This window comes from Tarenaya hassleriana, unplaced genomic scaffold (genome assembly GCF_000463585.1).
Source record: "Tarenaya hassleriana unplaced genomic scaffold, ASM46358v1 Cleome21, whole genome shotgun sequence".
Taxonomy (NCBI): domain Eukaryota; kingdom Viridiplantae; phylum Streptophyta; class Magnoliopsida; order Brassicales; family Cleomaceae; genus Tarenaya; species Tarenaya hassleriana.
The window spans coordinates 1648355-1670546 of record NW_010965451.1 but is presented as its reverse complement, the minus strand read 5'-3'; the positions used below and the strand labels follow the sequence as shown (position 1 = coordinate 1670546).

The 22192-nt window shown below is 37.6% G+C and overlaps 1 protein-coding gene across 1 annotated transcript in view; it reads right to left on the bottom strand.

Moving 5' to 3' along the window:
* LOC104814451 overlaps positions 1–19532 on the bottom strand; it is a 24574-nt gene extending 5042 nt beyond the window's left edge. The window contains exons 1-52 of the mRNA XM_010542490.2: positions 19194–19532; positions 18393–18496; positions 17957–18091; positions 17807–17857; positions 17623–17717; positions 17426–17543; positions 16992–17093; positions 16702–16890; positions 16453–16613; positions 16119–16289; positions 15701–15793; positions 15290–15614; positions 15089–15193; positions 14912–15007; positions 14453–14520; positions 14247–14367; positions 13950–14156; positions 13635–13838; positions 13443–13543; positions 12691–12787; positions 12491–12589; positions 12191–12355; positions 12035–12109; positions 11541–11963; positions 11122–11466; positions 10860–10991; positions 10419–10532; positions 10165–10349; positions 9904–10012; positions 9603–9746; positions 9230–9514; positions 8416–9060; positions 8038–8229; positions 7837–7940; positions 7413–7702; positions 7243–7327; positions 6846–7157; positions 6035–6394; positions 5455–5944; positions 5181–5344; positions 4875–5037; positions 4470–4739; positions 3965–4159; positions 3483–3525; positions 3255–3379; positions 2184–3077; positions 1998–2071; positions 1561–1909; positions 1366–1464; positions 1150–1302; positions 561–742; positions 2–475 (exon numbers count right to left, since the gene is read on the bottom strand). Coding sequence (XP_010540792.1) covers positions 2–475; positions 561–742; positions 1150–1302; positions 1366–1464; positions 1561–1909; positions 1998–2071; positions 2184–3077; positions 3255–3379; positions 3483–3525; positions 3965–4159; positions 4470–4739; positions 4875–5037; positions 5181–5344; positions 5455–5944; positions 6035–6394; positions 6846–7157; positions 7243–7327; positions 7413–7702; positions 7837–7940; positions 8038–8229; positions 8416–9060; positions 9230–9514; positions 9603–9746; positions 9904–10012; positions 10165–10349; positions 10419–10532; positions 10860–10991; positions 11122–11466; positions 11541–11963; positions 12035–12109; positions 12191–12355; positions 12491–12589; positions 12691–12787; positions 13443–13543; positions 13635–13838; positions 13950–14156; positions 14247–14367; positions 14453–14520; positions 14912–15007; positions 15089–15193; positions 15290–15614; positions 15701–15793; positions 16119–16289; positions 16453–16613; positions 16702–16890; positions 16992–17093; positions 17426–17543; positions 17623–17717; positions 17807–17857; positions 17957–18091; positions 18393–18496; positions 19194–19290 — 10379 coding nt within the window. The 5' untranslated portion in view covers positions 19291–19532. The remainder of the gene's footprint in view (position 1; positions 476–560; positions 743–1149; positions 1303–1365; positions 1465–1560; positions 1910–1997; positions 2072–2183; positions 3078–3254; positions 3380–3482; positions 3526–3964; positions 4160–4469; positions 4740–4874; positions 5038–5180; positions 5345–5454; positions 5945–6034; positions 6395–6845; positions 7158–7242; positions 7328–7412; positions 7703–7836; positions 7941–8037; positions 8230–8415; positions 9061–9229; positions 9515–9602; positions 9747–9903; positions 10013–10164; positions 10350–10418; positions 10533–10859; positions 10992–11121; positions 11467–11540; positions 11964–12034; positions 12110–12190; positions 12356–12490; positions 12590–12690; positions 12788–13442; positions 13544–13634; positions 13839–13949; positions 14157–14246; positions 14368–14452; positions 14521–14911; positions 15008–15088; positions 15194–15289; positions 15615–15700; positions 15794–16118; positions 16290–16452; positions 16614–16701; positions 16891–16991; positions 17094–17425; positions 17544–17622; positions 17718–17806; positions 17858–17956; positions 18092–18392; positions 18497–19193) is intronic.
* Positions 19533–22192: the final 2660 nt, after the last annotated feature.

Below are 22192 nucleotides of genomic sequence, written 5' to 3'. Positions count from 1 at the left end.
CACTCTTTCTAGGTACAAATATGAAAGCTCTTTCGGCCTGTGGTCTACCAGAGAGATTCCCACTAAGCCCATTTCAAGTATAAACTCCATAGTTGCGCTCTTGTGGTCTGTTGCTGTATGGGAATGAGAATTTCCATGATCCCCAACAGATGTCAGAGGTATGATTTCGTCACGACTTTGGGAGGCTCTGTCATCATCCGTGAACCTAGCAATCTTGATGTCACCTTTTTCTATAACATGGAATCTTATTTCTAGTTCCCTGAACAATTCCAAATCTGCTACACCTTTTTCCATGTCTAACTTAAAAATCCCAGAACGGTAACCAGCTTCGACCTTAGCATCCAAAAATTTCTGGCCATAGGGATCTTCCCAACAAAAATTTTCTGAGGAAAGGGGTCCGAACAAAATCCATGAATCTTCACCAAACCCAGATTGGCGGACACTGATCCTTTTGGCAGTTGTTCTATTCTCAACCCTGATTTTGACAGTTAAAAACATATGAAGAAATTAGAGGCAGTTTTACTAGCATCTGCATTTCATGTTTCTCGTGAAGAAGCTACCTGATAGGACCATCACTTGGTCCTAGTCGAAATACGACTACAAAACGTGATCCTTCTTCAAATCCCCGTATCTCTGTCTTCACAAATCTTCTTTTACCTTTCTGACTCCTTAAGACAAGAACAATCGTGTCCTCTCGAACAATTTGAACTGGAAAAGACCAGTCTGTATCTTTCAACCGAACCTGAAGAATAATGCATGCTTTAGGAAGATAATACAGCTTTAATACAAGAAAAGCGGAAAGATCCTAGAACTCAGTGTGCACAACAGTCTATGGCATCCAGAAGAAAAACATACACACGCCAAATTATATACCAATTCAGTGCATGACAGACTATATCAGTCAACTCTATTTTCACTGCAGTATATCTTAAGATACGCCATGAAGTGTTCTTAAGTAGATGTTCAGACCTCGGGTCAAACTTTCAGTCTGTCTCCACATCTAAACAAGTTTCATTGGTCTTATTGAACAAATATATGAGACATGCTTCCATAATACACCAAAGATTAAAAAGAACAACCTACTAATTGATTGAAACAAATAAAATTAGTAAATGAATTGTTAAGGGTCTCCAACTCTATGCATCTAACCTGGAGTTCATCCCTGCCACCTGGTTGAGAAACAAAGGAGACTCTCGAATCATAAACACGGAGTACTTTTGGTTCATCTTTGCTGTTCATCTTAATATATACGTCTTCACCAATCCTGTTTGTGAAAGTTATGAACGGTCTAACAGATATGACCTGCAAAAGGTTACCAGGTTAGTAAATTATTAGAATGATCCAAGTAAATAAAGCATTTCTTACCTTTGTGGGAACTGACGGGAAAGCGCATGGTTTTGTCGACAAAAAGAGCCGCATACATTTTCCTTCAGTGGTATAAGCATCCACATCCAAAGATCCATCCTATTAAACAAAATCCACAACAAAAGATGCCTGTCAAGTATACTAGTTTGAAGAGAAAACAGCAGCCTCATAAGCAAAAAAGATAGCAGAATTGACCATGTCTCCAAGGGGAGAAAGATCTTTAGTAGGTCCATGCTGCTGACTGCCAAACTGAGATATTGACACTGAGAGCCCCAGCAGCTTAAAATTCAAAGCAGAAGCAATTGTATGGCCTTCATATATTTCCTCTTCAGTTACCTCCTCTAGGACTACTTCATTATTCTTCTTGTTTCGAAATGGAAAGCTAACTTTTCTCGTTTGCTTCTTTCCAGTCAGATCTAGAAGCCGGAGTGTAAGCGAGGGACACCGAGCAATCGAAAACCAGTATGGAGCATAGACTCTGATTATCTTTGCCAGCACTTGCTGCTGTTCATTATAATTCTGCTCAAGAATTACTTGAGCAATCCTGCGTACATAAATTGGAAATATATGAGATCAGAGATTAACCAACAGAAATTCTGGAATATAAACAATTTAGAAGCAGAAGACAAGACCTTCCGGTGGCAGAACTCCTTAGCCCAATTGTCTTTGAAGGGACACCATGGGGATGAGACATAAGAACAGCTTCCTGTTTAAAATTGAATATACTTAATAGATAAACAATAGAAAAAGGCAGAAACATATGAAACATCTTCTGCGTTTCTAGATGATGGGAAACTATGCTGGATTTATTATCTTACATGCATTGGCAGCCATCCTCTTTGCGGAAGCAAAGAAAGGTATAAGGGGCTCCTTATGTCGGCGCTATACACCTTCACAGTATCTCCAGAACCAAAGACTCCTCTGTGGCGGCCAACAAAATGACCACTTGGTTGCATCTCTAGCACCGAGCACTCAGCTCCAAAAGGAAGACAATTTGCTATAGACAATGGTGCTCTGATTATAATGGTCCAATCTTGAATAGGATCAGAGCGTATATCCTTTGCAATTTCTGTTGCTTGTACATTCAAACAGAACCACAACTTTTGCGGACCTCCAGAAGAAGTACTGCTTATCTGACTACAACAAAGCAAGTGCTCAGATTCTGTAAGAGCCGATATACATATTTCTGACCCTGGTTCAGAAGGAGCCTCTGCTTCAGCAGGCCCGGACACCACAGAACTCCAAGAGTATTCATCAGATCCATCAAGCATCATGCACTTCAGTTTCAAAACATATGAAGCAGATTGTGTCAAGCCTGATAGAGGAACCGGTAAAGTATCACCAGGTTTGAGCGGTCCAATAGGTAGATCTTGAATTATGCTTCCAACTGTTGGCTGAAGGCATAAATCTAGCAGGAAATCGGTGCTGTTACACACTGAAACTAGAGATCTGACATTCACATATCTGTTGCCATCTTGCATACTAACTTCACTTGCAACCACATCATTTCCCAATCGCCAGCAGGCAGCGGGTGCAGCGTAATTCAACCTCACTGTCGTCCAAGGACCTTCTATGCTAGGACTTATTTGAATAAACCCAGACTTTCTTACGCTGGAGAATTTACCTGGGTCCCCCGCCTTTGATTTCGCTGGCAACAATATGGCACATCTTATTCTTCCGCATTTCTTTCCCGGTTCCACTTGGTTCGCACCCTGCAGAAAAACAACTCATCAGCAATAAAGAAATGACTAGCATTTGCCTCCCATGATCTGCAACCCAAGAAAGACTCAAAATTCTTTACTGTATATACCACTAATATTAAACATCTCATCATTCTAGCCCATAAGATATATAAAAAGGATGTCAAGATTAAAGACAGGAGTTTCTACCATGGTTTCAGTTGAAAACAACTCTATCCAAACAAGGTCATCGACATAGTTGTGCTGGTCTAGGTTGTCATTAATGTATCCAGCTATCTGATTTAGAGGAACCGAAAAAGATCCAATGGATGCACCTGCAAAAAGGGGGAAAGCAGCAAATTATATTACCAGAAGATAATGCTTGATTGTAGAGATATATCAGCACATGATACGTAAGCCAAAATAACAGTAACGAACCTTTTCCTACATCAGTCACCATTAATTCCAAGACATAGTCATCCTGCAAACCCAGAGAATACTAAAATATTATACTCACAGCAACTGTGAATTTAGAAAACCAAAAGTCACAGCTCTAAAATAAAAGAGCAGAAATTACAGAGAGATCCAGTAGCATAATACATATCAAATGGCCCCCAAAAAAGTTGTACAAGATGCATACATGCGCCAAACCTGACTTAGAACCTATGATTTACAAATCTATATGACTCTACACTAAACTATTTTCTGCTATTCTAGAATTTCTACATGAGATATATACATTATGAGATAAGAATATAGGAATGCAAGTAGAACGGCAATACATATGGTGGACCACAGAGAACATAAAAATGAGGACTTGAAAGGAAAATAAAAGACCCAGTTATTCGATTTGTTATACAAAAAACATTAATTCGACAAGCTGATGGTAGATAGTAGATACAATGGAAGAGAAAGCATACCGCAGAATCAATTTTGAAGAAAAAGATCTCATTCCAGTTAACCAGCTCAAGCTCAGATGAAAACAAACTCGAGATGCTTCCACATGTACGCGCACTTTGCTGTCGGAGCACTGATTCAACAGGAGAACTCCGATTGCAAGTAAGACGGATAACTGCAGTGTATTGGTGAGAAGATAACCCAACAATTCCTGGAAGCTGCATCAAGATTAAAGTACACAAATGTAAAGAAACAATAATGAAGATACTTCACATGACACCTTGATTTATGTAAATCAAACAACTAATTTCTCAGTAAAAACATAAACAGAGAATTATTTGACTGCTACGGATATGACAAGTCACATTGAAGAAATGAAACTGGGAAAACATTGTATCAAACAGTATCCTTTCCTGCCCTAAATGTCTTAGAAAGTAGAAATGAAAGGAAACAAAAATTGAGAAAGAACAAGATCTCTATGCAAGACTTAAAAAAAAGCATCAAAGCATTGTCACAAAGGTCATTTACCTGTGCATCCATCACAATAACTGTAACAATTGTTCTAGGGTTCCTGCAGAGTTCTCCTCTCATGTGAGAATCCAACATATTGGTTAAGACAGGGACTTTAACAGGTTTCATGTCTCCTGATGGCATCCTGACTATATCTTTAAATCCTTTAATTTCGGTGGCTCTGATGTATATGTCTTGCCCAAGCTTATTTTGGGGGATAATGAAATAGTTTCTCTTCTGATGAACCTCACTGATAGATCTTCCATTGTTAGTTGGAGGATATAGCTCCTGTATTAAGTACCAAATGGAGAACCATTGAAGAAATAATTTGAATATCATTTAGTCTGTTGAAAACTACGAATAAATAAACCAGCTCCAACAAGGCAACAGGAACAGAAACGATTCTAAAGGAAAAGTTCTTACTCTTTCTTTATGGTGTTCATGGACATTGCTAAGGTTGCTCCAACTAGAATACGCCTGGATAATTGTATTAGCATTTGAAACTGAGACATTCACATTGAGATCCTTTGTAGATGTCAAGCGTAACTGAGAAACCGCACCAAGGGATTTAGGGTTGAACTGATACCTGCAAGCCAATGGAGAAAAGCCATTATGTAGTCAGACTCATTGGACAAATCAAATAAGAGTAAAGTAGCAAACCACAGGAAGGGGCCCATAGGTAAGTCACCATGTCTGCACCATTAATAACAACTAAACATGAATGCAAACCTTAAAAATCCATGTGTGGGCTCAATGAGAGGCTCCCATGCTTCAAACTTATCGTTATATGATCTGACAGCTAAAGAGAAGTTGACAGTTGACTTTGTATTGTTAGCTTTGCCCAGCAATCCGAATCCTATATCACTGAGCGATAAGTTAACCAGTGGAACCATCTGCAAAATACATAAAACTAGTCAACTTTCAAACCAATATCATTTCGGTAACCTCAGGCTATCATTGCCTCGCATATAAATATAGCAAAAATTTGTTAAGAGCTTCTCACCAGTCCCCCATAGTCATCGAAAAGTGAAGCAGAAAAAGTCCGAATTTCTGCTTGAATAACCATGTCATCTGATTCACCTGGCAAATCCTGATCCGCGAGCTTTAATGCGAACCTTCTTGGCGGTCTTTTGAAGCCATTGCGGACAATAAAGGTCTTCAACTCATTGCCTATGCTCCAGATACTAAATGGTTCTATCCTCTGCCAGACCTCAGAAGTGTCCCACAAACTATCTTCTGCAAATTGATCACCAGCAACCATATCACTGCGAACACATCTTAATTTGCTGAAATCATATTGCTTTGGTGAACCTTTACATGCGATACAACCCAAGGAAACAAAGCCAGGTGGAGCTTGAGGCATCCAGAAAGATATACTTTCTACTCCTCTCTGTTTCTTGACACGTCCAACGAGTTGGAAATCGACGGGGGCTGTGAGGAATTCTTGCTCACCAATATCATGAAGAACCACACAAGAGTTTGGAGGTTCATACCTACAAGTCCACCCAAAAACAAATAAATTAATGAAAGTAGTGAATCTACACCTTGCAGCTAGACAGACATGCACTGGAAGAGTGACATACCCGCTAACAGCTATATCTCCAAAATAAACAATCCCTTCAGAAATTATTGGCCGCCATATAGATACTTTCTTCCTTGAGCCTGTGCTTCTATTCCACCATACTAATTGAAAGGTGGCAACAGCTTCAAACTGCTGCCCGGAATTAATAGCACTCAATGCTTGAGGCGGTGTGGACTGAACATTATCAGGAGAAGCACGAAAATCCGAGTATCCAGAACCTTTTGGCAAGACACCAGGAGATCCAAACAATATATGACGCAGCTCATATGGTCTGCCCAATAAGCTAAAAGTAGTGGGATCGGCAGGCAAGAAACTGCCAACAGAGTTATCCACACGCCAAAATGCCAGACTTGATGCCGATCTGCATTGGAACAATTAACAAAAAAGTTCAACTGCATCAATGAAATAGAATAAAGCAAACAGAAGAACTAAACCAGTAGGCATACATTGACGAAATCTGAAAATTTAATTAGCAAGTAATCGTCCACAACTACATCAAAGAAATCCTGCCAACGACTTGTGTTCACAACTAGGATACCTAGAATTCTAAATTTGAGTTTACATTTGAGTGAATTATGTGGACTATATATCAAAACATTGATACAGAGGGGGTAAACTCAAGTTGTAATGCTCAAAGACACATGAATTTATATATATGTACACATGCTACATATTGGAAAACACAGATATCCATGCAGGAGCAGATATGCATATGGGACATGTGTTCCCATCCGTGCATCCACTGAGTGCATGTATATGAGAAGTGAGTAAGGTGGTAGTCAAAAAAGTGACAAGTCAAAAACTCAGCATACATATCTGTGGAGCTGATAGCTATACAGTCTCTGAGAGAGCAAGGGGAAACGGAAGAAGCCAGGATGCAGAAGGCAGAAGACAGTGGCGGCGGTGTGCTTCCAGCTGACACCACACAACCTAACGCCACAAAACCCTTTGGTGCTTCAGGAAACCATATGGAACAAGAGCTTGTTCCATCTCCGTCATTTGGTGAAGAGTCAGCTATGTTCTCGGAACCTAAAGGTGGCCAAACTAATTTGAAAGATACGGGTCTCTTCACTCTCACCAAATTGGTATTGACAACATGAACCCCTTTAGTTGGCGGTTTGTCCCTATCAGGGAAAAAACCAATTAATCGACAAGAAAAAAAACTATTATGACAGCTAGAAAATAGACCATTTGAGATTCTTGACTAACAATGGTGTCAAATAGTCGCCGAGGCTAGTAAAACCAGGTGGTGGATGGGGTCTCCATATTGCATATATCTGATCTGTGCATGGATCTGCAGACAATGAAGTAATAAGTAACGTGTGACAAAGATCAAATAAACTTCCCTAAAAGTAAATAAAATAAGTGTCATGACATACTTCTCATATTTCCAACTTTATCAAACTCTGAGCAGACAACAGTCATTTTTCTGGATGTCATCCTTAGAAATGATATAATGTCTTCTTCAACAGCTAAAAACAATCTCAAGATGCTGAAGGAAAAGTTCATGAATATGTCTGAAACTGAAAGATGTAAGTTGGTCCTCCCAGAAGCACTCGAATACTTTACTGAGGTGTCAAAAGGCTCCAAAATTTTCACTCCGTTGCTCTCCATTGTCAGGCCAAACGTGTTAGCACACATTTCTATTTCATCGTTTTTCAGAACAACCCTGCATCAGGTAAAAAAAAGGGTTTGAAATTGTGAACAACAGTACGAGATTTCACCAAAATATGAGTAACTTACTTAAAGTGTTCAGCTACAAGAAGACTTATGACAAAAGAAGAAGAAGAAGAATCCACTGACCTGCCAAAGGCATCTAACTGAGCATGCAAAAGCTTGTTAGAGAGGACTGGTGATTTAACTACATCTTTTGATGTGTTGTAGAAAGTTAGTTCTGGGCCAATGGCCTGCAAAACAGAATATCAGATTCAGAGATAGAAACGTGAAATGGCGAAGTCTTTTAACACCATAAGAAAGTATATGAAAGATAGCCAGTACAAGAACCTGAAATTCAATTATCAACTCCGAGGACCTCTCAGCTGCGGAGTTAGGAGATTGAGAAACAGAGTCTTTCTTCCTTTCATGGTCTAGCTGTGGGGTTTCATTATATGTTTCCAATTTAACTCCATCCTCCCTTGAAGCAGAATAACTGCTGTTGACTCCCAATGAGATACAAGAATCCAAAACTTGGCCGTTCTGGACCAGCACGAAGAAACAAAACAGAAAGACTAAGATTCCTGATATACACACACATTTTTTTCAGGTCTAGCATGGGCAAAAAATAGATAATGCAAAACCTTTCAGACTAAGATTCCTGATCAACCATCACAGTTTTACAGGTTTAGTATGGGCAGAAAATAGATAATGCAAAACCTTTCATACCTTAATGACAACATTCCTGAATTGCAATCTTTTCCCACTCCCAATGTATATAACAGGCTCTGGGCCAATTGAAGAAAGGATACTTCCATGTCTATCTTTCAGGAATAATGTTCCTCCATTACCATCATAAACAAAATGATCATATCTTTCATCTTCAACGATCAAAGGACTCTGAGGAGAAAAGGAGATTTCAGCAGTTTGTTGCTCGTAAATGGGCTGATCCATGATAATTGCATCTAGCACATAGGGATTATTTTCGTCTTCACTTGAAAGTGCACCACCCATTGTTGGAACAAAAAACTCAACTACAGCTAGTAGAAAATCCAAAGCAACAAGCAGCTGTGGCCTCTGAATACAGATGGACACAGAAGTTGACAACTGACCAAATTGAGCATCAAGTATAAGCATCGAAGGAAATGGCCTATTATCACCCCCCTTGATTATACGTGACTCAGCCAACCTCTGACCCCCATCAGTTGGAAAACGTGAATCGCCAAAATCTATAAATCCAGGTCTTCCAACAGTAAGCCTGAATTCTTTTTCAGTTCCTTCACGATCATCAATAACACCAAATCCCTTCAACGTTGCTGTAAGGAAACCTTCACCCTTAGTATTGGACTTGTACAGAAGCCATCCACCACTGATCTGTGAGCCAAAAACTCAGAAATCATTACATGGTAATAACATTTCACAGTCAACATGCCATGAAGTTTTTTACTGTGACAACCCTTTGAGACATGATTTCTAACAAATGGTTTAATTTGGAAGCCCTAAAAATTAAAGACAAAGGAGCGGATCTGACATGGAAGCTCACCTGTACAACAGCCAGAGACGCATCTCTTGCAGTCCCAGTAAACAAACACAACTCAACCAGATTGATGTCGACGGTAACCTTCATTGATATCCAAGCTTCACTTTTTTCTGTTTGAGCAGCATCAGAAACCTTGGGAATAAAATTATCCCTTGAGCTGGTCGAAGATGGCACAATTTCACCACTCAATGGCGGCACAATATGTGGAGTCTCAGAAATATTAGATTGTGCACATTCCGTCAAGATTTGGTATTCCCTATTCGAGAGGGCTGCCTTAAGTTCCTCAACCTGATGAAGCATAAAATTTACATTGGAATGAATTAACATGCCTTCATGCCACTAACCTGATATTTGCGAGATAAGAATTATCCATTACCTTAATGGAAGATTCAATACTTGGTATCTGATGCAACAAATCTCGCAGAGACCTCTGGATGGTTACAGAAACCCCCTTGACATTTTGAATTATGTTTTCACCTATTTCAGCTCCAAAAGCAACGTTCAGGTTGATATCCGTGACCTAAGATAAGGTGTTTTCGGAGAAGAAAGTCAAAGGAATACAAAACTAGACGTAAAATTTGCCCAAAAAGATCAATCAATTACATATCTCATTAAACTGGTGAATTAACCAGAATGAAATATGTTCAACCCGAAAACTAAACGATTAGAGGTCCCACCATTATTGTCATAGTTTCCACATGAACTGCATTCAACTCGCTTTTATCTCCACCAAACCACTGAAAGGTATTGTTCACAGTTATATGCACAACATCAAGCTTCAGGTAACTGTAAAAAAGGTCCAAACAAATGAAGATCAGCCTCTGTGACAAATCTAGAGAATTCTTTAGGCCCTGAAATTGTTATGCTAAAATATATATACATGTAGAGAAGGAAAGAAAAAGGGAGGGATGAGCACAAAATTCCTAGTCATAACTTACTCAGGGCTATCTGTACACCGAGGCATAACAATGATAGGTTTCTTCAACGATAGATCCAACTTCACAGCAGGCGATCCTTCAATTTCGCTAGTTGTGAACCACTTCTCTGAGTTTGTTACTTGATCTTTTATCTTGACAACACCTGTTGAATTGCTGGGCGCAAGCCCCATGAAGTATTCAACAACCTGCATAGCACAGTGGACCATAAACAGCATGATAAAAGATACTTGCATGAAGACAGGAGCTCAGATTACCTCCTGGATAAATCGATTCAGATATACAATGCGGACTTCAGATAACTGTCCCGCAAGGCAATAGTCATAACCTTCATAATCTTCATCGTCAACACTGAATGATGTGAAAGCCAACTACACAAAAATCAAACGTAAGAAGAAAACACGATATAGTTCATCTATACGATTCCTTTTACACCCCCCTCCCCTTTTTCTTCAGAAGACATGACATGCATCCATTCAGATTAATGATTCTTTCACAAAATGAACTGTCAATATAGCAACTGCAAGTAATCTAAAATTCTTTAAACCTGAAGAACAAAGCAACAGAGAAATTTAACATAAAAGTCTTCCCCAAGAAAGGCACTCGTGGTGCATCTGAAAAACCAAACAAGCTTGCAAGAACCATAGAAAGTATTTCCACTTCCAGAGAATTTTAGAAGGGGAGAAAAAACAAAGTACCTCAACAAAAGAAGTTCCCCTTGGGTCTCTCATATCACAGATCCAAAAGTACATATGGTTGTTTGGCAGGCCATCATCACTTATTCGTAAATTTCCAAGAGCCGCTTCAATACTAAACGAGCGTGGGAAGACCTTTAAACCGACGGTAGTTAAAGTACAAAAAAAAAACTAATTACTTGGTGAAAAACCAAAATACTATAGAAAGTAAACCGAATCAGTAAACAAAGTGCAGCATGAAATGAACGAGAATATAATCACGCACCTTAATATCTGTAAGCAGATTATCCTGTGACAATGTAGCAAGCTTTGTTCCATTCTCATTCATCAAGAAAATTTGAGTCCTAGCCATGTTTAACGACAAGTTGAAAATGATTCTTGATTTCCCTTTTCCCAGTAGACCCTTAAGAGCCGCGTCCTTAGTTTCCATGAGATCAGAATCTTCAAATCCGTCTATTGTCGGTGTACCATGCCCTCCAGCTACTGGAGAATTGTCATCAAAAGATTCACAACTTGGATCCTCGACATTGATAGCATTTACAAACTCCAATATAGCAAGAATCGTCGGCCTCCGACAGAAGAATGACAGTGTGGCCAAGGTAACTGTAACCTGAAACATTAATATCAACGTCAACCAAATGATGTCTTCCAAATTGGAAAATGGAAAAGCAGAAAAGTACAGACCTGGTTATCGATGTTTTCATATTGAGGAGAGCTCTGATGGTATATCACAATTTGAGCCTTCACAAAACTGTCAAGCGACTCGCTTGTCTCAGGGCTTAGCCCCGTGACCTTGCTGTCAACAGGAAGCAATCCTTCAATGCGACTAAAACTAGGAATCCTAAGAGATGTATAATCGAAGGAGTCAGCCAAAGTTTCAGGTGCTTCATAAAATTTCTCCTCTCCTTCACTAGAAGTAAGATCACTGCCTTCAAGATTCGGACTCTTCACATCTCCAGATGATGGAAGTATGTCTGACGACTGAATAAATGATCTTGCCACATAACAAGGCTCACTTAATCCAGTTTGGCGCACCAAATCTTCTATCTCCAAGGATTTTAGCACAGTCCCAATGAACATATCGCTCCCTCTCATCGAAAGTTCAACCTGCTTTGGAAAAGGCAGATTCAGGAAAGGGAATCAAGAAATGTAATCAAAGGGAAGTACGGAAATCTTACCTTGCCACCAATGGCCCTAAATTCAAACAGTTTACGCTCTTTAGCAAGAAGCACCGCCACGAAAGAAAGATCATTCTGGAAAATAAAGATAAGTCAAAGTATGCTCGACCTCGACTAGCAATGAAATTTCATACCGCCAAAGAAGTTTGCATTTACCTGGTGACCATAACTGAAAGCGATTTTGAGTTCATCAAGCACACCTGTAACAAACACACTCTCCACCTTGGATAAATCAAACACACGTTGGTTTTCATTCTGGTCTGTTTCTGATTCCTCGCTGTCTGATGAAGTATCAGAAAGACCAGCTATGGGAGCAGAACCCTGAAAATTTAAGTAAACAAATATATTATCACTAAATAAGTAATATCTTGCTCGACTGTCTCATGGAAGAATCATGTCCAATAAGGAAAATCACAACGGGACAAAAATTCTTGTGTACGAGAAAATAAATTTTACCGAGGCACGATAGACAGCTCCCTGCAAGCGACGATGCCATGTGTTTCTGGAGTCTTCAGAATCAAACATTAATATCACAGCATTAACATCCTCCATTACCTACAGAAAAGTACAAAAACACGAAATTACAACCATATCACACAAAGGCAGGAGCAAACTATTTCTATATGATAAAAGTTTGGGAAAAATAAGTTTAGAACCTTGTCATCGATACGAGAAGCACTGCGAATGGCCAAGACATTCTCTGCTCCCCCTGCCAGCTCTGCGGGAACTTGGTATATATGCTTCCCGCGTAGACTACAGAGGATAAAAACCATTAAATGACAAGAAGTGGCGGGATTGCACAACCACCAATTAGAAACAAACAGATGCTGTCATGTGAATGCACAAAACAATAGAAACTTTCAACTACTTGGCAAAATAGCAGACAACTATGGGTCATGAGTTCCAGCGTCAGTGATATGAAAAATGAGCAGGGACCAGTATGCTTGAATTTCTTTCTGTAGCTTATTAACGAAAGAATGAGAGCTAAATACTTCGGGCAAATATGATACGGCAACAAATTGCAAATTCATCTCATCAACCTTGTTTCATATCTGTTCAATAGCAATTAGAATACAGAGCATAACAGAGCAGGGACAGATTATTCATATAGAATCTTGATTTGGTTTTCAAACAGCTCGCACAACATAAAGCGATAAGCACAAAATTTGGTCATATCACAGCTACTGAACGTAGTTTCTAGTATATATATTTGAAGATATCAGATTATAGTACTCCAGAGATATATAACACGTAAAACATATATGTATATTGAGTTTGTCAATATGTCGATCATTATGGCCCAGACCCATTTCTGTGATAATATATCTTTATGGTAGCATTTGCATATTCCAATTATTAATCCACTAAGCCTACTGCCATAACCAAATTAACACAGTTAGAATCAGACCTGTAATAGTGCTTATAAGATTTTGAGCCAGGACTTTCAAGCACATAGATGAAAGGGCCAACTAGGTATGAGTACCGCAGCTGCCATACAGCTTCCCTGCCCTATTCATGAAATTGATGAGTAATAAGTGGAAAGAAAAAGAATTGGGGACTATGACATCGTTTCAAGTATGCAGGGGAGAAAGATATCAACCTTCCAACTAAGAAGAGACAACCAACCCTCAAAATCAGCTTCTTCCCAAGGACGGAAAACGTGAGAGCTCTCATCATCCTTATTTTGAAATATCTGTGCAACTTGCATCAACCTATGGTATCGAGCTGGGGAGAAGTGGAAGCCTATCGATGGTAGCCGCACAGCTAGTCTAGTTGTCGGGTAGGATGGATTAGGTGTACGAATCTATGCCAGATAAAATGCATCAGCAGAATAGTGCTATGAAACTACAATATGAGATATAAAAGCATAAATCTGCTTACCAAAATAGTAAAAGCAAGATGTCTAGAATTGTACCTGTTGAAACTGTAAGATTACCCCGCACTTATCAATGACGGGCAAAACTGAAACACTGCCTTCGCTGCCAGAGCCGGAGGCGCTCTTGGAAGATAGTTGTTTCCAGGAGTAATCACCATCGACAAGCAAAGCAGACACATCACTTAAAACTAAATCAAATTGCAGATACATATCCAGTTCCTCTGACAACCCATGCTTATGATCGTCCTACAAAATTTGCACCCATTGGAACAACAGGATGTATAATTAGAAAAGATGAAAGAAAGAAAATAAGAGAATTAACCTTTTGTTGTTTACCTGTGAACGGATGACCAGATTACCCAGGTCTATAAGAAGCTTTGTCGAATGAGAGCTGTCAGGACGAAATTCTGTGGGAATTGTGATTTTTGGTGCAGCGATATCCAAGTCCAGCAGAAATCTAATTGTTTTGGACAAGGGTCAATCCATATACACACACGCCAAAAAACCTCGACCACGTACCATATATTAGTATACGAACAAACCTTGCATGATCTTTTAATGCTCTACTCATTCCTTGTTGAGCCGTGCGTCGGACTTCATCAATAGTCGACTAACATAACAAGTTAAACATGCAATTAGTATAATTGAAATGATCTGATGCAATATGCGGTCCATGGCAAGAATGGTTCAAAAGCTTGAAAACAGTGGTGATCGAACATACTGTCAGATAGAGTTGAAACACAAGTGGAAGGGAGATGACGTTATGAACATCAATGCAAAGAAGACAACAGTTGCATGCACTTGTATATATTCTATTTATCATACACAAACAAACCATGAAGCATCTGACAGTAGCAAGAACTAACTGAAATTGCTCCCATAGTTTCTAACCGTGTTCAGTTATATGCAGTAACCACAATATTATCACAGCTCTTTAACAGACTGTTGGCAGCATATTCTCCTTTTAAAAACTCCCAAACTATGGCACATTAAGTACGAACCTGCACAGCAACTGCAGTCTCCAAAGCTACTGTCTGGCTCACAGCAGTGCTGCTTCCAAAGAAGTTGACAATTCCATCGATGGAATCTTTTAGATACTGCATATGGAAACACAATCAACTACTAACATAAGGAAAAAGAATGTCAACTCGAAATTGCAGCAGAGAGTAGCCACGCACAGTCATATAACAGGGAGAAGCTTTCGCCACAAAACTCCAGTCAACTTTGGCATCAAAAGGCTTATAGCAGAAGACAGCAAGTAAAGAATGAATGGCAGGGGCACTCTGCAAGGAGAAAACAATTTAACGTATAGTTTTAAGATACCACTGAGTCACTGACAATGTTCTGCGACCAAGAAACCGAAGTTCAGGTAAACCCACCTCAGCAAGCAGACCACTGGGTGATGACAACCGATATCTTCCCAATTTAATGTCAGCGATCTTTGTCTCTGGGAAAAGCTTAATGGAGCAATCAAGGCCTTCACATGATAATTCAGCAAGGCATTCCTTCTCTCCATTGTAAAGTTTGGAAGCATTACGCTTCATGTGTACCTCCAAGAAAGTATGAAGAGCATCAGGTTTCACATTCGTGATAACAGATTGTTCATCATCGCCTTCTTTGTACCCTAAGACTTTATTTAATCGTTCCCAGTCTTCATCGCTGAAATGAACTGATTCTCCTTCATCTTCAGACACTTGACTCTTTCTGACGATAAGCACACATGAACAGATGTCAATACAAGAATGAACTATAATTTAGGAATTTGTAGAAGCATCCAGATGAGCATTTACCCTCCAAATGGCCACCATGAAGTTTGAGCCTTTTGCGCCTTCAAATAATTTTCAGTTTCTATTGAACGTTCGACAAACTTGTGAGCTAACATCCTGCATAGAAAACCAAGAAAAATAAACACAATCTCAAGGAGGTTGCAAATTTATAAAAAAATGAGGAAATTTGCGCACACAAAAAATCACAAATCTTGCCAAATTTTGACAGTTATAACGGCTGGAGGGGAAACAAAGAAAGCTCCACAGAGAAGACAGAGGGAAGGAAGAAGATAGAAACATTAGATATGATACTTAATAAACCCACATGAAAAAAAAAGCTTCCACAAGATATTATCTGCCAAGGAAACAAAGTCGGTGGTTCTTAAAAGAAAAGTAGTTTATGCGGAGAAGAAACATTTACATTAGCAACAGATTAGCTTACCTCCATTGCAAAATCACTTCGATATCAAGTTGCCGGTCAAGGGCCTCAATTTCTTCATTGTCATCTACCACTGATCTACTGATATCAGATTTCAGCAGTGAAGCATAAAGGGTTATATATCTCCTCCGTAGACTAGCATACTTCAGAACATGCTCCCATGACATTCTCCCACTATCACAAAAGTAACGATTTCAGAAACTGTAAACGGAATCTGAGAAAAGGAGATGACAGATTGCTGACGGTGGTCTTCACAAATCAATGCGAACTACACCGAAAGCTAGCATCGTTGAAAAGGCAATGATAAAGAGGATAACAAAGTTCTATCCTTAAGAACCTTGCTTTCTTAAATTGTTCCGAAATAACTCTGTATGCATATTTCCACCATGATCTTGGGTCAGATTTCACTGGAACGCGTGGCCTGTAATGTGCATACTTCAAGCGCTGATTAAACGCAGCAAAATTATCAGCTAACTTCATGACATCCCTGTATCCACCCTGAGGACAAAGGGGACTAAATTGAATCAAGAGCATTGGGAGAGCCAAATATAACAAAGAATAGTGGAATTAAACAACCACGTTAAACCTTTGATAAACAGAGTGTCACATCATCTAAGTTTACAGATGCCTTCTGCAAAGGCAGTCCAGGGTTGGAATGTTCATTCGTTTGCAACTTCGAGTACTTCGCATTCCCTGTTACAGGTTGCAGAATATAGAAATGCTTTCTCGTGAGACGGTCAGCTGGTTTACTGTCCTTGGTTCCATATTTGAATATCTGAAGATTAGCATGCGCAAGTAGTTAAATCCAGGATGAGGATGCACAGAAATATTTTTGAATATAATTAAAAATGAATACACAGTATTGCAAGTCAATACCTGTGCCCACTCGGAAGGAAGCAAATCCTCCCATGGTTTGTCAATATGCCATGGTGACATATCAGAATCAAGATAGAATGCAAGCCGATCAAGTTCAACGGACTGCAAAAATAGCAACAGAAAATCGTGATTACAGGAGAAAACAAAGTACATGTCTGGGCCTAAGCGCTCCTTTTCTTATGCAGTCAATCAAGACATTTTACTCAGGGATCTGCAAGCATGTCATCATCCCAGTCGAAAGAGGCTTATATCACACTAACTAATTCACCATGTTAACTTTGCTGTGATGAACAAAAATTCGAGAATCTTTAAACAAATCTAGCAATAACCTGATTAAAGAGACCATATATGGAGGGAGTTCTACAACCCCATGCAATTCGTAGACCCTGAAAAGCCTGTTTTTGCCTATTTAAGATTGATGGACAGTTCCATACCTTATGGATGGAATCCAGAGATCCACCAGTAATAAAAGTCTCCTTCCCACTCTCATCAACTGTTACGGCTGAGAGTTTCTCTAGAGTAACACCAGCTGAGAACGGGTGGCCAGGGTTGCTGCACTTATAATCTAAGTTGTTTAAACATGCCATGGATGAACAAGAAAATAATCAAGTCCATGTTATAATCTATTTACCTCTCTAGATCTTCATATCTGATGTGAATATTTGATATTGAAAGCTTCAAGTTTCCGATTATTGTGTTGATCAAAGAACCCAACCATGATTTATTCTTTGAAGAGAAGAAGAGAAAATAGGCGTTAGCTTAGTCCAAAATATTACTTCCCAAATTTATTTACTACAATAGTGCACTGGCCACACCATTTCTGTTTTTAATCGACGAGCTCTTTCTAGTAACCTCATCTCCATTTCCTGATCAACACAAATAAACAAACAAGGTAACAGAAGTTCACTGTGTTCAGATAGAAAATCAGATACAGAATACCATTCTTAAATCAGAATACTACTAACCCGTATTCGATTTCTTTTCGCCTCCTGAATAGCATCCTCACTACATCCTTCAACACTAGTTGCAGGTTCAGCTAACAGAAATATACGGTCAAGATAAACAACTACAGGTTCCTGTCCAAGCCTGCTCCATGGGACCTAGGAGGGTGATTTTGAAAAAAAAAATCAAAATATGGGTCTACCTAACTCTAAGATCTGTGTTTCGTAAAGAGAAGTCCACACAAAAAATCAGGCAGAAAATACAAAGATATGTGGGATTGCATAAGAAGGTTGATACAGGCAATGTGACAATGAGGGAAGTACTCATTTTGGTGAATTATGTAAACATAGTTAAAATAGCTAATGTACTCAAGCTGATGAATTTTACTTCCACAAAATAATAATAGCTACTATTACTGTTATTATTTGTATTATCATTATAGAGGAACCTACAACATACTTTGAGTTTCACTGATCCAAGAAATCCAGCTTTAACCCTCACAGGCAATTTCAAAGCATTGAGTGCTTCTGGCTTCAGCTGCATATTAGTCAGCTCTACATTTCCTGTGAAATTGAGCAAAACCAGAGATGTATCAACAGATGACAAACTCGAAAGTGTTTTATGTATGGCTATTATTCAATCATATGACATCACAAGCTTTGTCGCTGAAATTAGTCACAATGTCAATCAAGCTTTTCAAAAGAAATGGTGAGAAAAAAACTCGGCATGCCCAAAAGCGAACATGAGGTCAACAATCAGCTAACACCCATAACAAAATAAGAACAAACGAGCCCATAACACATGCAAATGAACACAAATTCCTAAAACATTTGAAGCATTTATTCACGCGAAAAACTTCAAGAGTTCAGACCAACTAAGCACCCAACAGTCGCAGCAAAAGCACAATGGAACAGAATGTTTAATAATAAGTCGAGTTCTAAAGCTGTCACCGGATCCAAGTAGTTTTCCAGGTCCATACATACTGAGTGTCATTTCTGTCGCTAACGACTCCTAACGAGTGAGCGAACTCGAACAAAACCCAATTCAAGAAAACTAACGTCTGAACGAAATTCTTCCAATAGGCTAAGTAATGCTCTTCCAACAACATGGCAACCAAACAAAGCTCCGACGAATTCAACATTCCTTCACAATATACCGTTGTCTTCCAGTTCAGTCGCTAATGAATAAACCTAAATTGAACTTCGAATTCAATTTTGAACAAATCCAAAAACAAAACAAAAAAAAGAAACACAATATCACCTTGCCAGACACTGATCTTCAGAGCTTCCTTATTTAAACCCCTCACATAGTTCCCCAAGTACCTCTGCAACAAGTACGCGACCTGATCCTCCAACATCTTCGGATTCTAGGAACCAAAATTCTCAGAGCAAACAAAATTAAGAGAACCGGAAATCAAACAATCTCAGATGCTGTATGATCAGGAACACGGAAACAAAACCCTTAAATCAAACAAAAATCGGAAAAACAGAAATCTGAAGAAAAGCGAACTCTGGAATCATCAGAGTTCGATCGAAGGAGCGTGCGACAGTCTCAAGACGACGAAGGAGCATTTTTCCTCAAGAACACGCTAGGCGCCTTTGGAATGGAGAGGGAGTTACTCGGAGGTGAATGGGGGAAGTTATCTCCTGCGGTTAAGCTCACGGGAGAGTGAGCTGGATTCTCGCCGCGTGTTGCGTGAGAGTCAGATGATCTGCACGTGACACTAACCGTCGCTGCCCTTTTGCTGGAGTTACGGCTGCTGTTGGTGAGTACTTCGTGACAGCCAAAAACCACTGTGCTAATTACTTACGATAATCGCATAAAAATAATCGAACTTTTACACTATTCCCAAATAAATACTCAAACTATATAATTGTTATATAAATACGTGAACTTTTCACAACTCCCACATAAATACCCAGATTTTTAATTTTTTTTCCAAATCAAACATTCGTCCATTAACCACGTCAATATCAATCCAAAAAAATAATGAGTCAGCAAAAAAAGTGATGAGTCAGCATTAAATATTTTATATATTGATGACTCAGCATTAAACATCCAAATATTTTATATGCATTTAGTATTTATTTTTTAAATTGTTATAAAAATCTATACATTTTAAATAAAAATATATTAAAATACATTTAAAAAGATTTAAATTTAAAACTATAAAAAAATTAAAATTAAAATTTTAATATACATATAAAACTTAAAAAGATTTAAATTTTAATTTTTTCTAATATTTATAAAAAATTTAAAATATTACAAAAAAATGAATTGATATAGATATTAAATTTAAATATGAAAATATTTATATAAATTCTATATCTAAAAATATTTACAATTAGTAAAATTTATTTAATTTTAAATACCCTTTTATAAATTAATTAATTTTTATCCAATTATAAATTATGTATTTTTGAATTTTGTTGAAAGTTTATGTGATTTAATTTTTGTTAAAATCATTTTTATTTTTATTCCAATTTAAATTTAGTTTAATTTATAAATAAAATTCGATCTTTCTTAAATAATAAATTTAAATACAATAAAATTAAAATACAGTAATATTTTATTGAAATTAATTCTTTTCAATTTTATATATCCAAAAAATTGTTTAACGCTATTATTTAATATCTGCAATAAAAAAAATTACTTAATGGATAAACTTTCAACAAAATACATAATTTATATTTGGATAAAAATTAATTAATTTATAAAAGGGTATTTAAAATTAAATACATTTTACTAATTGTAAATATTTTTAGATATATAATCTATATAAATATTTTCATATCTAAATTTAATATCTATATCAATTCATTTCTTTGTAATATTTAAAATGTTTATAAATATTATAAAAAATTAAAATTTAAATCTTTTTAAGTTTTATATTTATATTAAGATTTAAATTTAAATTTTTTTATAGTTTTAAATTTAAATCTTTTTAAATATATTTTAATATATTTTTTATTTAAAATGTATAGATTTTTATAACAATTTAAAAAATAAATACTAAGTGCATATAAAATATTTGGATATTTAATGATGATTGATCAGCATATAAAATATTTAATGCTGACTTATCATTTTTTTTGCTGACTCATCACTTTTTTTGGATTGAAATTGATGCTATTAACGGATGGATGTTTGATTTGATAAAAAAAATTAAAAGTCGGTATTTATGTGGAAATTGTGAAAAGTTTACGTATTTATATGACAACTATATAGTTCAGGTATTTATTTGGGATTAGTGTAACAGTTCGGGTATTTTTATGCGATTATCCCTACTTTTTACCATCTTTTATTTTCGTTCAATTTCAGTTCCTTTTTTCAGAGAGAGATATATATAAGTAACAATCTTGTTTTTAATTTTAGAAGTTTTTATTTTTTTCAACATTTTTCATTGCGTACGTTTATTTTGATATAACTAATAAAAAATTATTTCTCTTCACAATCATTAATTCTTTTAGATTAAATTTCTAGTTTTCTACAATAAAATTAAAATTAGGATGTTGATGAAATCCTAAGGTTTTTCTTTTTATTGTATTAGTACAAAACATATCAATAATGTTAAATCATTCATATTTACATTTTCTATGCTATTTTCATATATATATATATGAAAAAACAATAATATGCCATATGAAACTCCCAATATTTGAAATGTGATTTTTAGTGATTTAGAAATCAATCACGAGATTTAAATCATAAAAAGATAAAATAAATTAGTATATGAATATGCATTAGTTAGTATATTATGGATGGAGAGGCTGTCACGGAGAAAGAGAATAATACCCTACCAAGTGACAAACGCAGAGTCAAATATGATTTTCCAGTTGGTGGTGGTAATGAGGCGCAGCGAACCACGCATGCACCCGTCCACGTCTGATCTTAAGTTCATAACGCCGTCGTTTCGGTGGGGTGTTTTCGCCGGGTCCAAACAACGTGTACGCAGACCGAGACTGCCTTGGCTAACAAGTTGGCACGTGTCAGCTAACGGCTATGCAACTCAATCCTTCGCCAGCTAATCAATCCGTATTCGCACGTGCATGCGTGCGTATCGAATATGTGTTGTCCTTAGGCCCATTAAAATTTTCAGATCAGGCCCATTAATTCAGATCCATTCATGCTTCCCAGCTCAGATCCATCAAGTTTTTCTTTCTCAGGCCCATTTACGTTTTCCACATATAAGGCCCATTAAGTATTTCGGCAGCTCAGGCCCACTAAGTATTTCCAAGCTTAGGCTCCTTAAGTTTTTC